Source organism: Rhinatrema bivittatum, chromosome 11, assembly GCF_901001135.1.
Source record: "Rhinatrema bivittatum chromosome 11, aRhiBiv1.1, whole genome shotgun sequence".
In the NCBI taxonomy this organism is placed as follows: Eukaryota; Metazoa; Chordata; class Amphibia; order Gymnophiona; family Rhinatrematidae; genus Rhinatrema; species Rhinatrema bivittatum.
The window spans coordinates 86081152-86105213 of record NC_042625.1 but is presented as its reverse complement, the minus strand read 5'-3'; the positions used below and the strand labels follow the sequence as shown (position 1 = coordinate 86105213).

Genomic DNA, 24062 nt, shown 5'->3' with positions numbered 1-24062 from the left:
TTGCTAAATACGGGCTCTGCCTATTGAACAATTCTGATAGGAGTAGGTCACCCTGACCCACAGGGGGGGGCTCTATTATTTGTTCTACGATGTCAATCTCTTTCTACAATGTTACTAGTGAAGCGGGGCAGGGCAGAAGTAGAGGGAAGAGGATATTGAAGTCCGATCTGTTAAAGATAATGGGAAGGGTGATGATTAGAACCCCTGCTTCTATTAGGAAAACTAAGCAATTGCCTAGAGCGTCAACATTTTGGGGGTGGCACAATCCTGCCAGTATGAGGCATAGAGGGTGCTGTACAAGATCTAATACTGTCAAAGAAGGGGGCATTGAGCTGGAGCCACAGCTGCCCATAGGAGGGAGCACCATGCTGGAGTTGGGCTGCATGACCGAAAGGTCACCTAGGGTGCTAAATACTATTGCACGGGCCTTGGTGATGACATGGGAGATGGGGCAAGAGATTTTACAGACCGAATATTTTAGCAGTTCACCAAATAAGATATATATATACAATTTTTTTTTACGTTTTCTTTAACTTACATAAAATGTGATAGACTTTCCAAAATTGTAAGTACTGGTTACAGAGTGGAGTGGTAAGGGGAGGGAAACTAGGCTACAGGAGACAGGGTCTTTCCTGCCAGCTCAGCCAAAGAGAGCTGCTGCTGAGACACAGGATGGTCCTACCCTGTCCAGTCTAGCCCTCCCTAATAATGAGGATTAGAGGAGTGTGGAATGCCATAGCAAGGTTTGAATTGTTGGGCAGAAGTAGAATTATAATTTTGGGGCTGATGTGCCTGCCATTTTGGTTCCGGTTCTTTCTCTTGGTTCTGCTTTTACTATTCCCAGGCCTTTTGTTTTTAATCGTAATCTATTTTATTTTATTTTTTTCTGTTTTGTACCCATTCATTGTATAAAGCATGTATATTTGTTGCTCTGGTCACACACAAGGAATTTTGTAAAGCTTTCCCTTAGTTTGCTCTTCGGTTCCCCAGTTCTATGCGTGATTTATGTGCATCTGACAAGCAACAACAAAACAGCATCCTGATGTTCAAGTTATTTTTCCCTGATGCAGAATGGGAAAAACTTTAGTCAGTCTGTCCCTTATATTCTTAATGGCTAAAAGCGAAGACTGAAAAATATTCAACACTATTGTCTCTTCAGAAACAAGAGAGCTAAACCATCTTGCGTTCAGTTGCTTCCTCTTTGGGTCTTGTATTTACATTTTTAGATTTCTTTTCTTTTATCTTTATACATTTGGAATAAAATGTGGCCGCCTTTTTATTATGGCCATGCCCTTGTTCTGAAAAGTCTCCATTCCCCAGATATTAATACTGTTTGCATGGCTCAGTTGCAATAGGGAGCCAGAAAGGTGAGACGTGGCCCCTAATGCTGCAGAGTGGCATCAGGCGAGGAGCAGATTCTGAAGAAGCTGCAGAACTGGTAGATTTCATTCTGGAGGCTCACAAAGGGTTGATAACACTAGCAAAGCAGTGGGGGAGTGGGAAGGGGGACTGTAGTTACAAGAACAGGAAATACTGTAGTCTAGGAATGAAGGAAACAGCTGTAAAAAGCTCGGGTTTTTCTACCGACAGAGAACGCTGTCTTCCAGTTCTTCCAGGAACCACTCACCCCCCTCGTTCCCTTGTCATTTGAAAAACTTATTAAGAACAGCAACAGGCTGACAGATCTGCCTTTAAATGGTAACAGAAAATGAATTCTGTGCACCTTGGATCAAGCTGGAGGAGAGGAAACAGAGGCTTTGAAACTTCATCTCATGCTGCACTAATAACATCTGAAAGTGACTCAGATTTGAATATCTTGTCCATTATTAAATTACTGAGAGGTCCATATTCAGCAAGCTGGCGAGTGTACAAGTTATCCAGCTAAAGTTAGCCGGATAGTTTGTCGCAGATAGTCAGTGGAATAAATGTCCCTCTGAATATCCCTGATTAAAGTTATCCGGCTAACATTAACTGAATAACTTTAAACCTAACCGGCCTTCAGAAATATCTGGTTAAGTGGCACTATAAAGCAAAAAAAGTACCATGTTTCCATGGCTGAACCACTTTGGTTTAAGGGAAAGGCACTTAGCCCCCATACAAACATTTCTGGAGCTGCTGCTGATGGTGGAGAGCAGACCAGAAAGGCCACGGGAATCTAAGAGGCTGGATCTTTAAGAAATGGCCATGCTGGTGCTGGTGGCTTTTCGGATTATTGTGAGGCCTTGTGTCACATAATACTTTAGCCGACCCTTAACACCCACTCGGGGTTAACTGCATGGACAACTGGGAAGATCCTGCCTGCATCTGTGCATGTGTCCCTACACTGGTAACCTCTCTCCTGCAAAATGGGTTCCTACGTGCCTCTGGGCAAATACCCTGCCCTGCAAGCTCTTCCCTGGTGGTTTCAAAGGACATGCCTTAGCCACCCAAAATCCAGGGGTCACACGGTTCCCAGAAGTGCACCTACAGACCAAACACAAAAAGTGCTGGGATCATCTATGCACCCCAATGCCGCCTTAGAAGCACATTGTGGTACCGGCTGCTCTGTGCAAGTTACCCAGTGCTTTATTCTTTGCTCACTACCTGAAGACATTTTCTCAACTTCTGAAATTTATTTTTTTTTCTGGTTCATTGTTACTAAGGCTATAGAGGATGCCATACTTCTTCCTTTGTGTCCAGAACATCCTTAACCTCCCCAGGCTCCTTCTCTTCATCCTTGCTGATTAGCCAATAGGAATGCGTGTCCCACAGTGCAACAGGAGAAGCCTGGTTACAAACTGGGAAAATCTGTCAAAAAAATATATTTTTGTTTTTTTCAATTCAGAGAAATATAGTAGAGAAAAATCCAAGTGGCCACAACTGAACATGTGAGCGGTAGTTAAGCTGCGTGGGAGCGAGCTGCAGAAAGATGAGAACCCCCTTGGAATTCCTGTACATTGGTTGGCTGGTAGAGCGTCTCTTGGCTTTGTATGTGTAGGCGGCTATCTTGCCATCTGCATCACACCTGTGCATTTTGGCACATGCGACTATGTATCTGTTTTTCCAAAGCACAGCAGAAAGTAAGCTCCATATGCTGAAAACCTTTTCTCTTCCAGTGGGAACATTTTTTTTCCCCCTCTGCATTGTCTTTGCTTGCAGATGATTTATTCTTGTGTCCTTCTGTACCCTTTGTGTACATCCCTTGTCACATAAGATGACCAGATAGCTCCGTGTCATAAGGGTAAGACTGAGCAGTCCTGGGTTTACCCCATTGCATCTCTAAAATTGTGGCACCAGTTTTTCTGAGATGATCTGCTGCCGTTTACTATGTTACTGAAAGCAGACCATGGATGCAATGAGTGGGGGCAGCCTACCCCTTCTGGCAAACAGCAGTCTTGCATTAGACACTGCCTAGTGCTTCCTGGTGATGATTTAATTCTTAGGAGAATTACTCATTTTTTTCACTGATTTTTCTCCTGGGTTGTTTTTTTTTTTCCATTAAACACTGATAAATTCCCAGGAAAAAAAAATTAAACTGAAAACAAAGGTCCCTACTCGTCCTGTTCCGTAACTTCCAATTAAGATTTTGGTTGGATTGTATATTTGTGAAATTCAGTAATTCCAGAACCCTACCCTAAAAATACTCTGATTTAAAAAATATTAGATCCCAGTGTTATAACAGAGAAAAGTGTCTGTATTTAAATGTCCTCTGGTCTCTTTGCTCTGTCTTTAGGACGCTGGCTTGCATTTCTGCGAGTGCATGCTGACCGCACTGTTCCAGCCGTTTCCAGGACAGGGCGTGATGCCTCTCCTGTTTAGACCGGGGCCCTTGGCTTGAGGTGACAGGAGCCGAATGGACAGAAACTTTAAAATCCTTGCTAAGATCCGGTGCTGCGTCTTCTCACTGTTCAGTAATAAAACATGTCCATATATTTTTATATTTCTAGACCATCATTCCTAAGGGAAATACCCAAAGTGACTAACAAAATGGCACATAAAATATAAAAAAACATAAAACCGGATCAAAGCTAAACTAAAATCTACAGATTTAAAACAAATACAGCGCACCACAAAATCATAGAGTAACAGATGCTAATAGAAAGGTTGAGTTAATAATAAAAGGTGGCCTATACAGTTTGGGTCTTTAGGTAAAATCATGATGCGGTTACTCTTAACCAAAAGGCAGAATCTTTCTGTATCCACCTTTCACTCTTTTTTTCTTTTTCATCCTTGCCTCTCATTCCTCCCAACCATTTTTCTTAATGCCTTTATCTGGTGTCCGAGGCCTACAGCGTCATTTATCGAGGAGGAGAAGAAGGCAAAAGTCGTAAAATAATAGAGCATAAAACAGCAAATTGCCAAGCGGAATAAATAAGAGCAATGTTCAAAGCTTTTCACGTAGGTAAATAGTGATTTAGGTGTGCAAATTGGGCCTGTCCGAAATTTGCCCTCCCTGGGTTTGGCGGAAAATGTGCTACTTTGTTCCACCCCACGAGTGCTTTTAGCCATAGGTAGAGGAGGGGGTTCCCGGAGCAGTTTAGTTTGGGGGAGGAAAGTAATGCATGCGTCCATGGAAAAAGCAGGGGCGGGCACTTTGCGCCCATGGCGCATGAACGCACGCCTGGATCTTCTATCTGGATACCAAAAGTACCCACGAACTTTGACCTAAGGTGGGCGGGTTGAACATTTGCCCCCCTGCATGCGTGCACGTGTCCAGAGGAGAGCTGATCAGGGAGAAGAGCTTATTCCATTCCTACCTGAAAGGCTGGCCGTCTAGACCTTTTTGTCTTCTCCAGTTTCCCCACTTGTCCTAGGCGCACTCTTTCGATCGCTCTTGCTTTGTTCTTCCTCTCTTTCCTTTCTCGCTCCACTTTCCGCCATCCTCCTGCTGCCCTCCTTTGCACCTTCCCCCAGTTGCTCATTTTGACTTGTTTCGTTCTTCCCTCCTTTCTTCTCAGTGGAGAAAAGTATCTCCTAATTCCACTCCCTCCCGTCCAATGCTGAGCTGCTCCTGTGAGTCTAGGGATGGGGACGAGGGACTCTAGAGCAATGGGAGCTTCCCTCCTTGGCACTCAGGCATAGGAAAAGAAAGCATCCTGTGGCTGACCAAAGCTGAAAATTGTTTTTGGTCTTTTGGAACCAGCTCAGCTAAAGCCTTAGGTTTTGGGATTTTTGGGCAGATTCTTGCTATCTCTGAATGCAAAGGCGAGGACATAGATGTAAGGCCAGACGTGCTGGGTATGTTTGAGAGAGAGCAAGCTCACACCTGATGAATGCAAGGCCTGGCTGTTTGGCAAGCGGTGGCTGAGCTAGCCGAGCCACGATTCAGTGGAGGGGAAAGAAAGGGGCTCTCATTCAGCTCTGCCCTCACAATGGAGCCACTGTAAGAGGGCTTTTGTGCTTAGAGAATGGAGATTTGCGCGTGCGGTTAGAGCAGAGTGCACGCTCTTCGGAGAGAGAGTGTGTACAAAGAGGGGAGGAAGGCACTGAAAAGGCAATTTGCAGGTACAGGAGGGTTAGCCCTTGGTCCCATGTCATCAGGGACATGCTAATCCAGTCCTGGTTTTGCCCTACTGCATGCAGGGACCTGTAGTTCTGATTGTTCCATTGATCTACCTAAGAAATGGAACAATGCACTACAAGTCCCTGCATGCATTGGAGTAAAGCCAGGGCTGGATTAACTTGTTCCTTAGGACATGGAGCCAGGCAGCAACCCTAAGGTGCAGCTTGAAACATGTTTAGAGCAATTCAGAATTCATTCTGCTCCTCCTGGCGTGCATCTGGAGAGTGCTTTTTAACATAGGAAAGGTCTTATGTGGCGATTCTGGCTGTCCTTCCGGAGGCAGGATGACCAGGACCATGTTTGGGGTGAAGACCATCCACGGGCCTGGAATTCACCCTGTCGAAGGTCATTTTCAATAGAGTCATGCTGAAAAGTGCTGGAAGTGGGGCTGTTGAAGCAGGTTTTGTAGAGGGTGCAGGAAAAATTGTTTTATTGGCCCTTGTATAATGGAAACCTGCAGCCTGAACTGCAAAATCCATACAGATGCATGACTTTTGCTCCCTTGGGGTTTGTTTTTTTTCAGGCTGTGCTACCCTTTATTAGGCTAATTTAAAAAAAATTAACCAGGGATGGTAACTTGAAAGCGAACGAGCGCACGAGCCCACATACACACAATTATGTGGGCACAAGCATACATATGTTGGAATTTTAAATTATGTATGTGCGCCCTTAATCTTAAGCAATTACGTGAGGAAACATTATTCACGTATGTTTCCTTAGGACTTGTCGGCTTTTACACAAGTGAGTGTATTTAAAACATGCAGGCCAAGGAAAGAACCATTTTGACCACTTAGTCCACACATTCGCCCAGCCTGTCTTTAGGTCATCCAGACCCTCTGGTTCTTCAGCCTGTGCTTCCCCTCACCCAGTCAGTTTTTGGTTATAAAGAGTTTTATTTTGACTTATACCTGAACAAGAGAAGTAAAAATGCGCAGGTAACAGCCCAATGCGCGCTGCGTTCGCCAGGATTAAAATCGGCATTTCCATGCGTAAATGTTGGCCCTGCCCTGGATGTGCTATTGGATCAGTACGACCTTTGACTTGGGAAATTGCGGAGGATAAGGATCTCAAATTAAATCAGAAATGACCAATATGCATCTTTGACTGAATCCATTTATGACTGGGTTTGGACAATACTTTTTATTTATTTTATATTCCACTTTTCACACTTTTTTCAGCACTTCAGAGTGGATTACATTCAGGTACTGTAGGTATTTCCCTATCCCCAGAGGGCTTACAATCTAAGGGGTGGATTTTAAAAGGGTTACGCTCATAATATATGCGCGTAAACCTTTTAAACCCCTCCTGCGCGCACCGAGCCTATTTTGCATAGGCCCGGCGATGTGCGCAAGCTCCGGGACACGCGCGTATGTCCCGGGGCTTGAAAAAAAGGGGCGGGGGCAGGACCGAGGCCTCCGGCACAGCGGCCGTGCTGAGGGATCTCGCACCGGCACTTGGTCGGCGCACGCAACCTACGCCTGCCCAGAGGCAGGCGTAAATAAAAGAATAAAGGTAAGGGGGGGGATTTAGGTAGGGCTGGGGGGTGGGTTAGATAGGGGAAGGTGGGGGCAGCGGAGGGAATGGGGAAAGCCATTGGGGCTCCCCTAGGGCTCGGTGCACCCCTTGCGCGTGCTGACCCCAGATTTTATAACATGTGTGCAGCTGTATGTGCATGTTATAAAATTGGGCGTAGATTTGTGCGCGCCGGATTGCACGCACAAATCTACGCCTGCGCGTAGATATGAAAATCTGGCCCTAAGTTTGTACCTGAGGCAATGGTGGGCAAAGTGACTTGCCCAAGGTCAGAAGGAGTGACAGCAGGATTCAAACCCTGGTCTCCTGGTTCGTAGCCCACTGCTCTAACCACCAAAAAGGTGGAGGGTCTTCATCGAATGACTTATGAGGAGAGATTGAAGAATCTAAATATGTACACCCTGGAGGAAAGGAGGAGCAGGGGTGATATGATACAGACTTTCAGATACTTGAAAGGTTTTAATGATCCAAAGACAACGACAAACCTTTTCTGTTGCAAAAAAATCAGCAGAACCAGGGGTCACGATTTAAAACTCCAGGGAGGAAGACTCAGAACCAATGTCAGGAAGTATTTCTTAACGGAGAGGGTGGTGGATGCCTGGAATGCCCTTCCGGAGGCATCCAGAACTGTGAAGGACTTCAAAGGGGTGTGGGATAAACACTGTGGATCCATAAAGTCTAGAGGATGTGAATGAAGAGAAGAGGCAAGGGGGTGGCTTGCTTGAGGGAATGACGGCTACTACCTGGAGATTAATATCCTTATTCAATAAACATACACACAGTTAATGCAACTCCAACATTGCTCTATGCTTCAATGGCAAGAGGAAATGTGGAAAAAAGGATTTGCATCCACAAAAAAGCAGGGGAGTAGCTTGCTTGTTACGGCGGTTACTACTCCAAACCAAATAAGCCTGATACTTCACTTTCAATGCACATCCAGCATAGCTCTCTGCTTCAACGGCAGAGAGAATGAAGAAAAGATGATTTATATTCAGCATCAACCAACAAGGAATGAATTACATAGTCTGGGTAAACAAATAAGCATGGGTATAGCTTGCTTGTTACGGCGGCTACTACCCCGAATCAATTAAGCATGATACTTCACTTGGAATACATATCCAGCGCAGCTCACTGCTTCAACAACAGGGGGGGGGATGAAGTAAAGAGGATTTATATTCAGACAACCAACAAGGATTGAATTGCACAGGCAGGGTAAACAAACAGGAGTAGCTTGCTTATTACGGCAGTTACTACCCCAAACCAATTAGCTAGATACTTCACTTAGATGCAGCTCCAGCACTGCTGTCTGCATCAGTGGTGGGGGTGGAAGGGAATTGCAACCAAAAAGTTACCAATAAGGGCCCTGACCTCAGCAGTCAGAGTAACAGATAAGTATGAAAACAAATAGGTGTGAAAGCTTGCTGGGCAGACTGGATGGGCCGTTTGGTCTTCTTCTGCCGTCACTTCTATGTTTCTAGGCTACTACTTGCTTTTTGGGCATAACAGTGAATGATGCAATTTGAAGCCCATTTGATATGAATTGCATTGATATTCCTTAGAAGTCATGGATGATGGGAGGAAAAGTGTTCAGCCTCCAGCACTTGTGGAACCAAGGAAGATTTTGTTAGGCCCCTTACACATCAAGCTGGCTCTGATGAGGAACTTTGTCAAGGCCATGGACAAAATTAAAGCAGCCGTCAGGTACCTTGGTGGTACATTTCCAAGGTTAAGTGAAGCTAAGATAAATGAAGGTGTCTTTGGCCCTCGGAGTCGTGAACTTCTTCGAGATGATGGCATTTAACCCTGCATTGTATATAAGGAAAAATATGGTGTGGAAAGCCTTCCACTTGGTGCTTACAGATTTTCTCGGACATAACAAGGCCGACAAGTGCAAGGAGTTGGTGGGAAAACCTCCTCAAGATGTTGCAGCCAAGGTTTTTGTAATATCTTTTGCACTCTCATCTAGACTTTTCTCCTCCAAATTGCAGAGCAATGAGCAATGTGAGTGATTTCACCAGGACATTGCAGCAATGGAAAAATGGTATCGGGTATTTACTCAGTGCAAGAATTGAGCCGAGTAGCCACTGAATAAGGACTGAACTATGTGCATATTTACTGTATACATAATAGTTTTGGGCCTTTTGTTTCATAGTAAATTTTATTTCTGTAATCCTTTTGCTGATTTACATTTAAAGTGTTACCTAAGCAGGACAGGTGAAATATTATGCAACCATAAATACAAGAAAAGATCTAACACACTATGCAATAGATGTAATAACTTAAGTATCATGGAAACAGCCAATCAGCTGCTTTAATTGTCATATTTGAATTCAGCATATCAACATCAATAAAAATTGTACATTTTATCGCTGAAGCAGACGACTTCTAAAAATGTGTGCACTTGTGTTACTAGACAATTTTCAAAAATGCTCAGTGCGTAAATTAGCTGCCTACATTTAGGGAGATTTTCTGCCAAACTTACGAACCTAAATTGTTGGCTGAAAATTCACCTATATTTAGACATGTACATTGAGACCTGAAATGAATTCCCTAAACTGAGGCATTTAAATTAGGTGCTTATAGATGAACATCAGTGCCGAATGCCGAACTCCACCCCTTTTGCTGCCCAATTTTTAGGCTACTAAATTTAGGTGCCCTGGTGAGTTTTTCAAAGGAGCTGTTTTCAGTGCCTAACTCACAAACCCTTTCAAAATCCCCCCCCCCCCAACTGCCCAGTAATCCAAAAACTGAAAATAGTGCAGCTTGCCTAAGGTCACAGAAAGATTTGCTGACAGAGACAGGATTGGAGCCCATGGGTTTCTGACTTTTACCCTTGAAGTCCAAGCATTCATCCATTCGGTCCTTTCTGTGTTTTATGTACAGTGAGACATTTCCACAGTCCCGGGTCACTTTCTTGTGTGCCAGGCCCACTGTTGCCTGATATTTCCTGCCCTGGAGACCCCATAGCCTTCCAGGTTTTTAGGATATCCGCAGTGAATATGCATGACATTTATGCAAATACACCCCACATGCATATTCACTGCGGATATCCAGAAAACCTGACTGGTGAGGTTTGGGGAAGCCCCTGGTCTAACCATTGACAGGACCAGATTTAAAATGGTGGTGCCCATAGGCAGGTAGGCGGATTTTCCCTTGGAAATTAGGGAGCCCCAGTTTTCAGGTGCCTTCAGAATTTGACACCCTAAACATGTGCCTGTGTTACCGATGCCTAAATCCAGCCCCAGCCACTGACGATCTGTTCTGGGACTGAGTCCGGTGGCCCATTGTCATTACTGCTGGCTCCATTGCAGGTGACGGTTGTGGCCACACAGTCCTGAGTCCACAGAGCGGGACCCTGGCTTCCAAGAACTACCCGGGAACATACCCAAACTGGACGCTGTGTGAGTGGAGCATCCAGGTGTCCAAGGGCAATGCTCTGCTGCTGACCTTCGGTGACCTTGACATCGAGTATTCTGAGGGCTGCATCTCCAGTTTCTTACAGATCTCCACTCCTTCCCCTGGACTCCGCTACGGTAAGTGCCTCCAGCTTTCACATTAATGGACTGTGTGTCTGGGCTGTAAAGTGAATAGGGCAGCCTGAGGGCAAAGGCAGATTGTGGGATGTGGTGCTTATAGACCTGAAGAAATGTCCAGGAAAGACTCAAAATCCGACAGATCTTTCACTGGTGGTGTTTTTATTGAGTCTGGTGGCTAGTGCAGGGGTAGGCAACTCCAGTCCTGGAGTGCCATAAGCAGGTCTGGTGTTCAGGGCATCCACAATGAATATGCATGAGAGATATTTGCATACAATGGAGGCAGTGCATGCAAATATACTTCATGCATGTTTATTGTGGATAACCTGAAAATCAGACCTGTTTGTGGTACTCCTGGCCCGGCATTGCCTACTTCTAGGCTAGTCTTTTGTGTTACTCGGTGGGAGAGAGCATTGTTGGATTCCAGGCTGAGGTTAATGCTTCTCAGGGTGACTGGGACTGGAAGTGCTGTTGAACTAGTACTCACAACTCCTGGACTAGGAATTGTTTCTATTTTATACTTTTGCAATAGTGATGCATCAGATGCACAGCATTTCAGAAGAGATCAGTTTCCTAAATGCTATAACTGGCGGATTTTAAAAAGCATTGACATACTCAATAGTTGAACTAAACATTAAGCAGCTATTAATATTTGATATCACAGATCAAAGTATCAGGGTTCTGGCTGAGGGCTGAGCTGCTTTCCTGACTCCTAATTGGCTAAGTTTGAAAACTCTAATTTAATATAAAGCTTTTTTTCTTTATTTTTCCCAATATATATTGCTTTATTTCTATTTTTATTCTTTTCTTGTGTGTGGCTGGAATATTGTTTTATTCTGCTGTTGCTTTTTGGCTAGTATGGGGCTGATTAATTAATTAACTCCCCTCTCCCCCCCCCCAAAAAAAAAACAAAAAACATCTTCTCCATCAGGTAATGCTTTATTTTTGCTGCTGCTTACTTTGTCTTGTTGCCTAGGTGGTATTATCTTTGCTAGTTCTTATTTTAATTCCCTGTGTGTTTTTAAGAGAAATACAGGGCTGTACCAAGCAGACTTGTGGGTGTGGTGTGTAATCATTGCACAGCAAGGGGTATTGAACCAAGGAAATAATAAAATCTAGGGAGAGCTACAAATCAAAAGAGAGGCTGTGTCTTCCCTCCCTCCCCCTAGTGTTTCCTTCTTCAACAGTTCTTCCAAGGACTTAGGTTAAGTGAATAATAAAGGACCTAAGTAGCAATTTAACAACTTGTTTATTAATCATTATTAACAAAATGTTCTTTATTCAGTGCAACAATTGTGGTGCTTATGTCCCAAGACTGTCCAATTTGCCTTCAGCGTCTGCCATGAATAAGGAGCTAATGCACCTGAAAGAGAAATAATCCAGGTTCCAAAACTCCTCCTCTTCCCTGCAGCATCCAGAATATCTCTCCCAGCTCCCACACAGGAGTCAGAATGCCAGGAATAACTGGATTACAGTGGGTTCTGGCAGAATAAGGCCTGTGATGAAGAGACGCAGACTCTCCCCACTGTTACCCTTATGTCGTCCTGTCTGCACTGGAAAATGGAAAAGCCCCAGTAATAGAATATGAAGTCTTGTCTGAAAGGGAGGTAGTCATCCAACGCACCCGGAAATGCCCCAACAGGATCAAATGTCATAAAAGAAAGCTTCTTATGCTAGGAAACTCGGTCAGCAGAAGAACCAATTTGGGAACGCCCTTTGATGGGGTCACAACTGTTAAATGCCTTCCAGGAACCTCAGCCAGTAGAAGTACCAACCAGAGAGTCAAAGCAATTGTGGAAGAAAGTAGGGACTCTGATATCAATGTTGTCATCCATCTGGGGACCAATGACCTCGCTAGAAATGGAATCCATAAAGCACAGAACAACTTCAGAAATCTAGGGAAGAGGATTACACATGGCACAAACTATTGCCTTTTCAGAAGTATTACTTACCTGTTCATGGAAAAGGAAAGGAAAAGCTATGCCATATAGATAATTTCAATTCCTGGCTCAAAACCTGGTGTAAAAAAAAGTAGTTTTGGATATATTTAGAGGCAGCAGTAAAAGATTGTACATTTGTCTGTGGCAGGAAAGAGGATGGTAAGTGAGAAATCCAGATGATACATTAGCAGGCATTTAAATTAGGGAGCAAGAGTGGCAGGAGGTGGCCAGTGAAATTGACAGGTCACCCCCCAAGAAATACAGGAAATGGGAAGTGAGAATAACAAAAGCAATGAGTTTAAAAAAAGCAGAAATACCTGCAGGTTAGACACTACATCCACGCTTTACACTTACCGGATCCACATCAATCTGCTTGGGAGTTTTTGTCAGATTATTTAGATATGGTGGACCCAACGCGCCATAGGCTTTCGTTTTGGTATAAATTATTGGAGGACTCTCGGGTCTTACCTTTATGGGACAGAGTGGTTACTGGGTGGAATCGAGAACTGGGAACTTCCCTCACGACACCCTATTATGGAAAGTGTTTTTCCAGGTCCCATTTTTTCTCTGTCCCGACCCCTTTACAGGAACTCCAATTTAAGTTTTTGCATCGATTTTATGTGGCCTCTGCGCAGGCGTGTAAGATGGGGAAGGGTGGTACAGGTAGCTGTTTAAAGTGTGGAAGCCCCTAGGAGCACCTTGGGTCATCAATTTTGGTCCTGCCCTAACATTAGGTTCTTTTGGGAACAAGTGCATGTTTATCTTCAAAGACTCTGTGCCATGCGTTTTGCGTTTCATGTCAATGTGTTTCTTTGGGATGATAGTCGAGGCATCTTTTTTGCTAAGACAACTACGAAATGGTGGTTCCGCTTGGTAATTCTATTAGCCAAAAAATGCATTTTACAAAAGTGGTTGGCCCCGGAGCCGCCGACTCTAACGCAATTACGTAACCTTATCCATCAGACCTGTCTCTTGGATAAATATATCTTTAAAGTGGAATGGTTTCGCCCCTGTATACAATTTGTGAACCGATGGGAGACGTATCTGAACTCTGTTTCTCCTTCTGTCAGAAGTTTGCTGCTTAATGATTTACCTATATCTTGAACTGTACTAGAGTATTTCTCTAACTGTCTTTCTTTGTTGCAGTCCTAGGTTATTTATTTCTTTAATTCTTTTGTTTATCAGCCCGATGTCCTGGAGGGGGGAGGGGGGAGCATTAGATGTTCTGGGAGGGGAGGGGGGAATATGGGAGGTTGTTCAGTTGTAAAGTTTGTTCTGGACTTTGTTCTTTATTGTTTTTTCCGGCAAAGAGTCTGGCTGGAAATAACATACACTGAAACCGTTTTGTAGTTCTGGAACATATGTATGTAACTGGAAATTTGGAAAATGTGACTATTGGAGTCGTGTAGTTGACATTGCTTGTTCATCTTGTCACAAATATAAAAATAAAAAAAAAATAAAAAAGCAGAAAATGTGACTAGGTGGATCACAAATGCTCGTATCCTGATCAACAAAATCCCAGATCTGCAGGCCCTAATGGTGGAGACAGACTTGGACATTGTTGCTGTTCTGGGGACATGGTTCACAGATTCTCATGATTGGGATACGGCCATCCCAGGCTATAACTTGTTAAGGAAGGACAGAGAGGACAGAAAAGGGAGAGAAGTAGCTCTTTATGTCAAAAACAATATCCAAGCAACTGAATTGCAAGGGATGTGGGGTAGAGAAGAAGTATTATGGGCCGTCCTAAAAAAAGAAGGTGCTTCCATTTTTTTTTACTGGTGTGATCTACAGGACTCCTTCTCAAAAAGAATCAAAGATGTCCAAAAGATGGCGATTTTAATCTGACGGATGTGGACTGGAGAATCCCTTCTGCAGAATCTACCAGAAGTAGAGAGATGGTGGCTGTCCTTCAAGGGGCTGTGCTCAAACAAATGGTAATGGAACCCACCAGGGTGAGCACCTACCTGTAATGTCCAGGTAGGTGCTCACCTGAGCACCAGTGATCATCAGACAGTGTGGTTTAATATCGCAAACAGGAACCAGAGAAGTCACCAAAGACCAGAGTTTTGAATTTCACAAATAAGGACTTAAGAACATAAGAAAATGCCATACTGGGTCAGACCAAGGGTCCATCAAGCCCAGCATCCTGTTTCCAACAGTGGCCAATCCAGGCCATAAGAACCTGGCAAGTACCCAAAAACTAAGTCTAGTCCATGTAACCATTGCTAATGGCAGTGGCTATTCTCTAAGTGAACTTAATAGCAGGTAATGGACTTCTCTTCCAAGAACTTATCCAATCCTTTTTTAAACACAGCTATACTAACTGCACTAACCACATCCTCTGGCAACAAATTCCAGAGTTTAATTGTGCGTTGCGTAAAAAAGAACTTTCTCCGATTAGTCTTAAATGTGCCCCATGCTAACTTCATGGAGTGCCCCCATTTTGACTTTGTCAAAATGGGGACGTACCTGGAGGAAGAATTGGAAGACTGGGAGAAAATGGGTGAGGTGGAACAACAGTGGCCAAGTTAAAAGGAGCTATTACAAAGGAAACACATCTATAAGTTAGAAAAGTAAATAAAAGCTCAAGGAAAAAGAAACCAATCTGGTTCTCAAAGGAGGTGGCTGACAAAGGCAAAAAGAACAGCGTTCAAAAAGTATAAATGATCCCAAAAAGAGAAACACAGGGAAGATTAACTGGTGAAGCTGAGGGAGACTAAGAAAGAAATCAGAAAAGCGAAAGATCAAACGGAAGAAAGGATACGTAGTCCAGCACTCTCTAGGAATGCCCAGAGCCAGACAACCCATTCCAGTGGCCACCTGGCTCCATGTCCTGAGGAACATTTTAATCCACTCCTGTTTTTATCCTATTGCATGTATGGACTTGTAGTTTTGATTGCTCCATTGAATCAGCTACACAAATAGGAACTATAAATCCAGGCATGCACTGGGTTAAAGCCAGGACTGGACTGGCCTGGTCCTTATGACATGGAGCCAGGTGGCAAAGCTACCACCCATCTCAGGGTCCTCAAAGATGAGAGACAAAGCCTGGGCTGGCTCAGAGCATCCTCGGCAGCCTGGCTTCGGTTCAAAGCTTCTCTGAGTACAGCTGTGTCTGATCTTGCCTGATGCAACATCTTGTGGGTTTTTTATTTAAGTCTGACTTCCTTGGTCAGGCTGAGAGCACAGCGATTCCACGGGGCATAATCTGCATCTTGTTTCCTCACAAAAGTAACCGCTGATTAAAGGCTTGTCCTTGCAGAGGGCTCCCATGGATTTAAGCCTTAGCATGAAGGGAGAAAACACAAATCTACGCCAAAATTATTAAACCCAAAACTATCGTTGATTTTTCATGCCAAAAAAACAAGTTTTCTCAGCCTCCAGGGGGGGTAGATAAAGAGCATTTTTTTAAATTTTCCTCTTTAAAATAATTACAGAATTGGGATGGTCATTTTCAAAATATTACGTTTGCCGGCTCACAGGACGCCCCTGTGAGCCAGCGCACTGACCCAGCCCACTTGACCGGCCATGCAGCAGGACATCGCAACTCCTTTCCTTCAGGTAGGACACTGCCGCTTCCTTCACCTCTTGGTGTGCCAGAGTCAGCCTAATTTAAAGGGCCTGCGGTGGGAAAATGCTTGCGGCGCCCGTGGATGATGTCGGACATCTAGCCCTATAAAGAGCCTCCCCAGACACTCCCTCAGTGCCTCGGCAATGGGTGGCCTGCATCCTTGCAGAAGTGTGTTGCTGCATCCAGTGTTCCTGATCCTGGGTGCCTGATCCTGCGTTCCATTTCCAAGCCCAGCCTGACTCGTTCTCCTTTCCTGTTGTGTTTGTCCTCCCAGTGTCTTCCTCGCCTGTCCTCGGACTGACTACCAGATTCGACCACAGCCTGACCATCCTTGCCTACTGCTTGCCATTGACCTCACCTGGACTCTGACTACTTTCGCTTGCCGCCTGCCTCTGACTTCAGCCTGGACCTCAACCATCCTCGTCTGCCACCTGCCTCTGACCCTAACCAAGACTAGCGTCTTTCCCAACTTCCATGAGACTCACACCTAAGTCCTGCTGGCCCCCAGAACCCGAGGGCTCAAGCTAAGGGTGTAGAGGTGAAGCTCCAGACCAGTTTCCTGCCAGCCCAGTCCTGCCAGCTGTTGGGGAGGACCTACAGGGTCTTCCGTGTGGGTTGAGCCAACCTCCCCACAGCAACAAGAGTCCACAATCCTCGCACAAAGGGACGTCTGCGGGTAAATTTGTGCTTTGCCCACAGAAACGGCTCTTTAGCAAATTATGTGCCTGACACGTGCGTAAAATTACATGCACACGCTTACTGTATGCACGTACTTGTGTTGGGAATTCCCTTGCGTGCTTTTGATTTTAAAAAGCGTGCACATAAATACCCTGCGTAAAAGCACGTTCACCAAATAGCGGGTGTAAATCTCGTGCTCGTAAGTTTTGCCAGGATAATTTTCCAAGTGGGCTTATGTGCTCAAGTCCACTAAGTAAATTGGTGTGAGTTATGTGCATGGCTACGCATAAATTAGCTGGCAGTGTTACAAAACTGCCTCCCCATAATGAGTGAATAGCAAAATTGCCTTTGGCTCTGGCTCTGTTTCCAGCAGCCGTATTTAATTGGAGTCAGAACCTCCTTACAACGGACGAAAGACTAGCTCCAGTGAACAGAAATTGAAAACTTTATGGTGAATCTGAAAATTTCAGAGCCCTCCACCCCCTTTCCAAAGTATTAATTTGGGGGACCCTCCTGTTCTAATCTGTAACCTGCTGTTCCTGTAATTGACTATCTGTCCGAGATGAGAGGTTCGCGAGTATGTGTGCGCGTGTGCAAACAGAAGCACGTGTGTACGTGTTTACTTCCGTGGTGGTGAGAGCATTGGATTGTGATTCAGAATAAGTCCTGGGTGCCTAAGTTCAGAATTCTCCTCTGCTATTGACTCTCACTCTCTCTCTCTCTCTCTCTCTCTCTCTCTCTATCCCTCTCTCTGACCCTGGGGGTGAGTTGCTTTGCTTGCCGGTGCCTGACCTTGCAGAGAGACACTCAGTGACAGAAGCACAGGGAGACAATCCTTGTGACCTTGAGGCAAGTCCCTTTGCCTTCAGGGTAGGAGTTTCCTGGTGTTAGTTATCTTTGGGGAAGTCTAGCACTCTTGACGTTGCTGCAATGCTCTTGGTCGGGGACATGTATTCTTCATGGGTGAATATTGCTTTAGAAGGAAATGTTGATCATTAGCACCATAGTTTTACCTTTTTTGTTTTGTCTGTAGTTTTACTGAGGGTAACAGTATTAGCTTTGTTTATACATTGTCTTTTTCCTATAAGGAAGGTGCATTCTGTTTGACTCAGTGTTTCCTGCAACGGAGGCCGCATGGCCTTGGCAGAGTGCATGAGGCACTGGGGAGGGAAAAGCTGAGGAGCCGATGACCTCTGCTTATCTCAGACTTGGTATTTCAAGCAGAATTTCCATCGCTGGAGGAGGACTGTCTGAGATAGTCACATTTGTCTACCTATTACAGTTTTTTTTGTCATAAGTTTGTAAGTGCGAGATTAGCTGTGTGGGGACAGTGATACAGCATCAGGTAGCTGTTTGTGTCTCAATGCGGTAACTGCACCCCTTCACTTCCTCAGCCCTTCAGCTGTTTGTTCTCAATAGCCTCCAGGTCTGCAACTTTTAGATTGTCAAAGAGTATTCAGGGTTGTACTGATGATACTCAGGATCATTGTTGGAGGCTGTGATGCATTTAATGAGTTCGAGCACTTTGTATGCTGAAACTACTACCAGAATATAAAGAACAAAAACCTGGTAGACTGCATCAAAGAGAGCTTTTTTTTAGCGTATTGCGGTATGCTAAACTTTAGCAGCGGTGGATATGCAAGGGTGTGAGATGATGTTCCCATCAAGCTGTAAGGGTGTAAGACGGTGTTCCCATCAAGCTATGGTTCTCAAGGGATTGAACTTGACTTTGTTCCTCACCACCTCCACCCTTATTGTCCCCTCTTGCTTGTTGGCCTTTTGAAGAAGTGGGGACATTTTGCGACCTAGAGGAGAAAAAAAAACCCAGGAAGGAGGGGGAGATACACTGCCAGATGTTTGTGTAAATGATATGCAGGCGGTGACAGGCTACTACTGTACAGAAGAGGGGCTTTCCTGTCCCCATGCTGTACACCACAAACTGACATTGACCCTGAGAAAGGAGCAAGGTCTGTATGAGTCAGCATTTCACCGCAGTGTAGGGACTTCATTATTGATTTAGATGTGGTTTCTTCGGAAACCCTTCAAAACCCTGCCCCCAGACTGATCTGTTTAGACTTTCATATTTGCATTCCAGCTGCATAAAATGAAGACCATGTGCAGCACTTATTACACTTCCACTGCGGCTAATTTACTCACTGTTTCAGGAAATGCCTCATGGACTTTGCTCTATGGAAACATGATAGAACGAAAGCAGTCGCTGTAGAACTGGTAGGGGGACTGATTGGCCCCAGGGAATCGTCTCCGCATTACTGAGCCTTCCACGTTAGGTCACCAGTTCAAATCCAGCCCAGGTCAACAGGGGCTGAAAAAGGTGACCCATGCAAAATGAGATGGCAGTGTTAGACCATGGGCGTTGTACCTGCTTTTTTGTGCAAGGTGGGACTGTGAGGGAATTTGAAAATCAAACCCCTGCTTGTAATTTCCATCCCCCAGTTATTGCCCACCCCGGCCCCTGGACCACCCCTCTTTCTCATGGCTAAGTCTGGCCACTTTGTGAAACTCTGCAGATAGATTTACCTGCTGGGGGGGGGGGGGGGGGGGAGAGGGAGTAATTTTCTACCCCAGGTATTTACTTAAGGACATAAGAAATGGATCAAAGGCTCATACAGCCCAGCATTCTGTCTCTGGCAGTAGCCACTCTGGGTCACAAAGAATAGACCCGATCCTTCTTGCTCATAACCCAAATAAGCAGTGGCTTTCCCAAGTCAACTTTTCCTCCAGTAGCTTGTCTAATCACTTTTTAAATCCAGCTACGCTTACTGCTTTCACCACCTCCTTCGGCAACAAATTCCACAGTTTAATTGTGCATTAGGTGAAGAAACACCTTTTCTGATTTGTTTCAAATGTGCTGCCTGTTGGCTTGGGGAACTTCCCTAATTAATTGGGGAACTCCTTTTTGAAAATGACCTTCCCCCGTGATCCAAAGTGGGCCCCCCTTCAGCACGGCGAGCCTTAAAATGTGTCCACTGATTAAAGTCATGTTGTGTAAATGATGGTTCCAGACTGCAGGTTGGACCTCTCTCTTTCCACATTTAGTCACTGGGCGGTGGACAGGTGTTGCCACTTAGGCTGGATCCTTTGGGAGCCGACATGATTAGGCAATCGCATCCTGCTGTCCGCTGGCATCATCTCCTCCAAGGTTCCTCCTCCCGGGCTTTGCGTTTCGTTGCGGATGCTCGTTTCATCGGGGGGGGGGGGGGGTAGGTTTGAGAAGGCCGGGTCACTTTCAAGGGCAGCGGCATTAACTATTGCATGGAACGTGGCATCGTGAGTGTCTTCGATTGCTTGAACAAGTGACTTTAACTTTATCTTCTCTGCTACCGGTCGCACGGTTTTGTTTGCCTACTGCTACCAATGCTCCTGCCACCGGCTGCCGCTCCATTTCCCCAGCCAAAACCAGTGGCTCCTCCCCTTAGATAATAGTGAAATATCACCCCTTAATCTAGCCCTGACCTTTGAGTCGTGTCCGCCCCCCATGAATCATCTGGATTAGTGTAGTTGTTTCACGCATCTTTATCTCATGTCCTATTTAATTTACTTTCTTCACCCAATTTCCTCCCTAGGGCTTCCAGCTTCCACTGTCATTACAGCGCTATGAGTCTTCACATTGTAACCTGGGAAGGGGGGAGGAGAGGAGTTCCTCCTACTCCTCTTATTTAGCTCAGCCATTGCGCAAATGGTCTTCAGCCAAGGGTCACAGACTGAAACTCCCTCTCTTAGCCTGCATGTATGCACGTCCTGACTCTGGCCAGTAGGTGCCACTGTTGAACAGTGGCTGGGGACTCCCTCGATCACCCCTTTTGTGGAGCTGTGAATGCTGCTTCTGCAGTCCCCCACTGGCCCAAGGAGCCGAAGCCTGACATGAGAATCCAACCCAGGTCCTCCCACGTGGTAGCACACAGCACTGCCATTAGACAGTGGGGGATGACCCCAGCACGTTCCCTAGTAATCACCAGTTGCTCAAAATGAACTGAAACTCTACTGCCGGGGGGGGGGAAGGGAGAGACAATTAAATTGAAAACTTATGTGAAGCCTTGCAGAGTGCTGAACACTGCACCGCCAGCTTAGCCCAGCTTGAATTTCTCCACGCTGTATGCACACATGGAGGCTCTCGGCATAAGTGCACAGTCGCACCAGAACCGCACAGGCATTGCATCGCCGCGCGCGCGTTTCATTGGAATTCCTTCCCTTCTGCTTGCACAGCAGGAACCTTCCCGTCCCTCGCCGCTGCCAAAGGGCGCTGGGAGCTGTTTCATGTTTTGTGTTTCCTTCCTCAAAGCCACCGTTGTTTGCCTCTGGCCCTTTCATCAGTTCCTTTCCTGGAAAACGCAGTCCTTGGCCCTCGTGTAGGTGCTGGGGTGGGTGATGGGCTTTTGCATGCTTGCCATGTAGTCGTGTTCGGCGAGAGGGGCAGTGCTCGGACTGTAAAGGATCTTGTGTTGATAGAGTTCCAACCAAACTGTTCAAACTAGACCCTCTAACTAACCTATTATTTGGGAAAAGCAGAAAAAGACTAGCAGTGGAAAGACTCTTGTGCTTCGAGTGTTAAACTTTACTCCAGAAATACATTAAGATTATTTATATAAATCTTTTTTTTAACAGGAGATTTAATCCTTCTACTATGGCTATTGTGTCCCCTTTGCGGTTGGTGGCAGGGCATTAATATCCCCAGTATTGTACAGGTACTCCATCTCAGCCAAAAGGCCAAGAAGAAATCATCCTCCGCATATGTCTCAGACCCTGCTACAACATGATGGGATAGTCTTATAGACCCCCTAGTAACCATACAGTCAGGGCTTGCACGTAGCCCCTTGTCCTTCATCCTGGTTTATTTCATGCCCCTCAGAGTAAGACGCTGCCTGTGTGTGTTCACTGTTCTTGCTGTTCTAAAGACTGGGAAGACTAAGTCCTTCTGTAATTGGGGAAGAGCAAGGTGTGTCCTAGGTTACTCCGAGAGCTAAATTAAATCACTTGCTCACTCAAGGAATAAAGGATAAAAGATGCCAGTGCCACCAGCCTGGAGAAAACAGTGCTGCCAACCTCACTTCATGAGCCAATCCATATCCACATAAGATTTAAATCCATCTTGGGTTTCTAAATCCTATTCAAATTAAGGGCCTGATTTACTAAGGCTTTTCTCTCATTCTGTGTCTGTGGGAAAAATATTTAGTAAATGACGCCCTAAGTTTGTTGCTTCATCCATGTCAACCCTAAGAGGCTGATCCTGTCCTGGTTTTGTCCCATTGCATGCATGGAGATGTGGTTCCGATGTCCCTAAGAAAAGTAGGAACTACATCTCCATGCATGCAATGGGGCAAAACCTTGACTGGATCAGCCTCTTTGTGTTGACCCACGTGAAGTGACCGCACTAATGCCCAGCACATTGCAGTCCCAATAGTATTGTACCTCTGTTGGAGAATTGGAAACTGCCTGGACCAGAATGCTTTGGGAAGGAAGCCTGAATATGAGAACTGGATAAGGATCTCACTGTGTCACAGAGTTATGTAGGGATTGGAAATGGCTGAGAAAGTGAGTGCTCACTCAAGTCATTCACTCACTGCTAAAATGGGTCCAGTCCAGCCCACAGCTGTTCGTTCTGTAACACAGAAGGAATTTTTTTTCCCATTTATTTAACTGCAGACTCTGTTGCCGCTGACCTCTATGACTCTTGGCTAAGCTGGGCAGGAAATTGCAGTGTGTGTGTGTGTGTGTGTGACAGACAGGGCCCGGGAGGCTGTTGAAATGCATTGGAAGTGGTTAGATGCTTGGAACAGGGACAGGCACGTCAGAGCCTGGTCAGAGCTAAAGTATTCAGGGGTTGGCTGACGAGGAGGAGAGTGAGGCTGGGCAGCTTAGGACCAGCACGAGGATACAGAATCCTTCGCCTCTAGCAGAGGAAACCAAGTAAGGCAAATGTCCGTGAAAGTTTGCCATGCTCACTTATGTACTCATGCTATAGGGTAGCGGTTCCAGTCCCAGCCCTAGTTGAGACTGGAAAATTGGGCATCCAAATGGCAGATGAAATTTAATGTGGAAAAGTGCAAGGTGATGCATATAGGGAAAAATAACCCATGCTATAATTACACGATGTTGGGTTCCATATTAGGTGCTACAACCCAAGAAAGAGATCTAGGTGTCATAGTGGATAACACATTGAAATCGTCGGTTCAGTGTGCTGCGGCAGTCAAAAAAGCAAACAGAATGTTGGGAATTATTAGAAAAGGAATGATGAATAAAACGGAAAATGTCATAATGCCTCTGTATCGCTCCATGGTGAGACCGCACCTTGAATACTGTGTACAATTCTGGTCGCCGCATCTCAAAAAAGATATAATTGCGATGGAGAAGGTACAGAGAAGGGCTACCAAAATGATAAGGGGAATGGAACAACTCCCCTATGAGGAAAGACTAAAGAGATTAGGACTTTTCAGCTTGGAGAAGAGACGACTGAGGGGGGATATGATAGAGGTGTTTAAAATCATGAGAGGTCTAGAACGGGTAGATGTGAATCGGTTATTTACTCTTTCAGATAGTAGAAGGACTAGGGGACACTCCATGAAGTTAGCATGGGGCACATTTAAAACTAATCGGAGAAAGTTCTTTTTTACTCAACGCACAATTAAACTCTGGAATTTGTTGCCAGAGAATGTGGTTCGTGCAGGTAGTATAGCTGTGTTTAAAAAAGGATTGGATAAGTTCTTGGAGGAGAAGTCCATTACCTGCTATTAGGTTCACTTAGAGAATAGCCACTGCCATTAGCAATGGTTACATGGAATAGACTTAGTTTTTGGGTACTTGCCAGGTTCTTATGGCCTGGATTGGCCACTGTTGGAAACAGGATGCTGGGCTTGATGGACCCTTGGTCTGACCCAGTATGGCATTTTCTTATGTTCTTATGTTCTTATGGCAATTAATTAGTATTGCCAACAGACCTTTTTTTTTTTTTAAAGGACAGCTTGATTTGGTCATAGTTGGACCCCCCCTACATTCATAGACCTGAAATTCTGATTTCCCTAAGAAAGGCAGGAATGGAACCATCCTGTCTTGGGGGGTGGTGGTGGAATGGAGCTGGTTGGCAACCCTTTAACTGATGGTGACCTGCGTCTGCAGCTCGTAGTGACCCGGCGTGAAGTCGGTGACTTCCTTCCACTTTTCAGCCCTCTGTAAACCTGACAGTCTCAGCGGAGACAATAAGAAGCCAATGGCATTCCAAGAGTGCCGTCTCGCCGTCGGCAGTGCTT

At 45.3% G+C, this 24062-nt stretch overlaps 1 protein-coding gene across 3 annotated transcripts in view; it reads left to right on the top strand.

The window, feature by feature from the left end:
* LOC115073318 (discoidin, CUB and LCCL domain-containing protein 1-like) overlaps positions 1 to 24062 on the top strand; it is a 64076-nt gene that overhangs the window by 834 nt on the left and 39180 nt on the right. For all 3 annotated transcript variants that reach the window (XM_029571639.1, XM_029571638.1, XM_029571637.1), the window contains exon 2: positions 10387 to 10608. In XM_029571639.1, coding sequence (XP_029427499.1) covers positions 10387 to 10608 — 222 coding nt within the window. The remainder of the gene's footprint in view (positions 1 to 10386; positions 10609 to 24062) is intronic.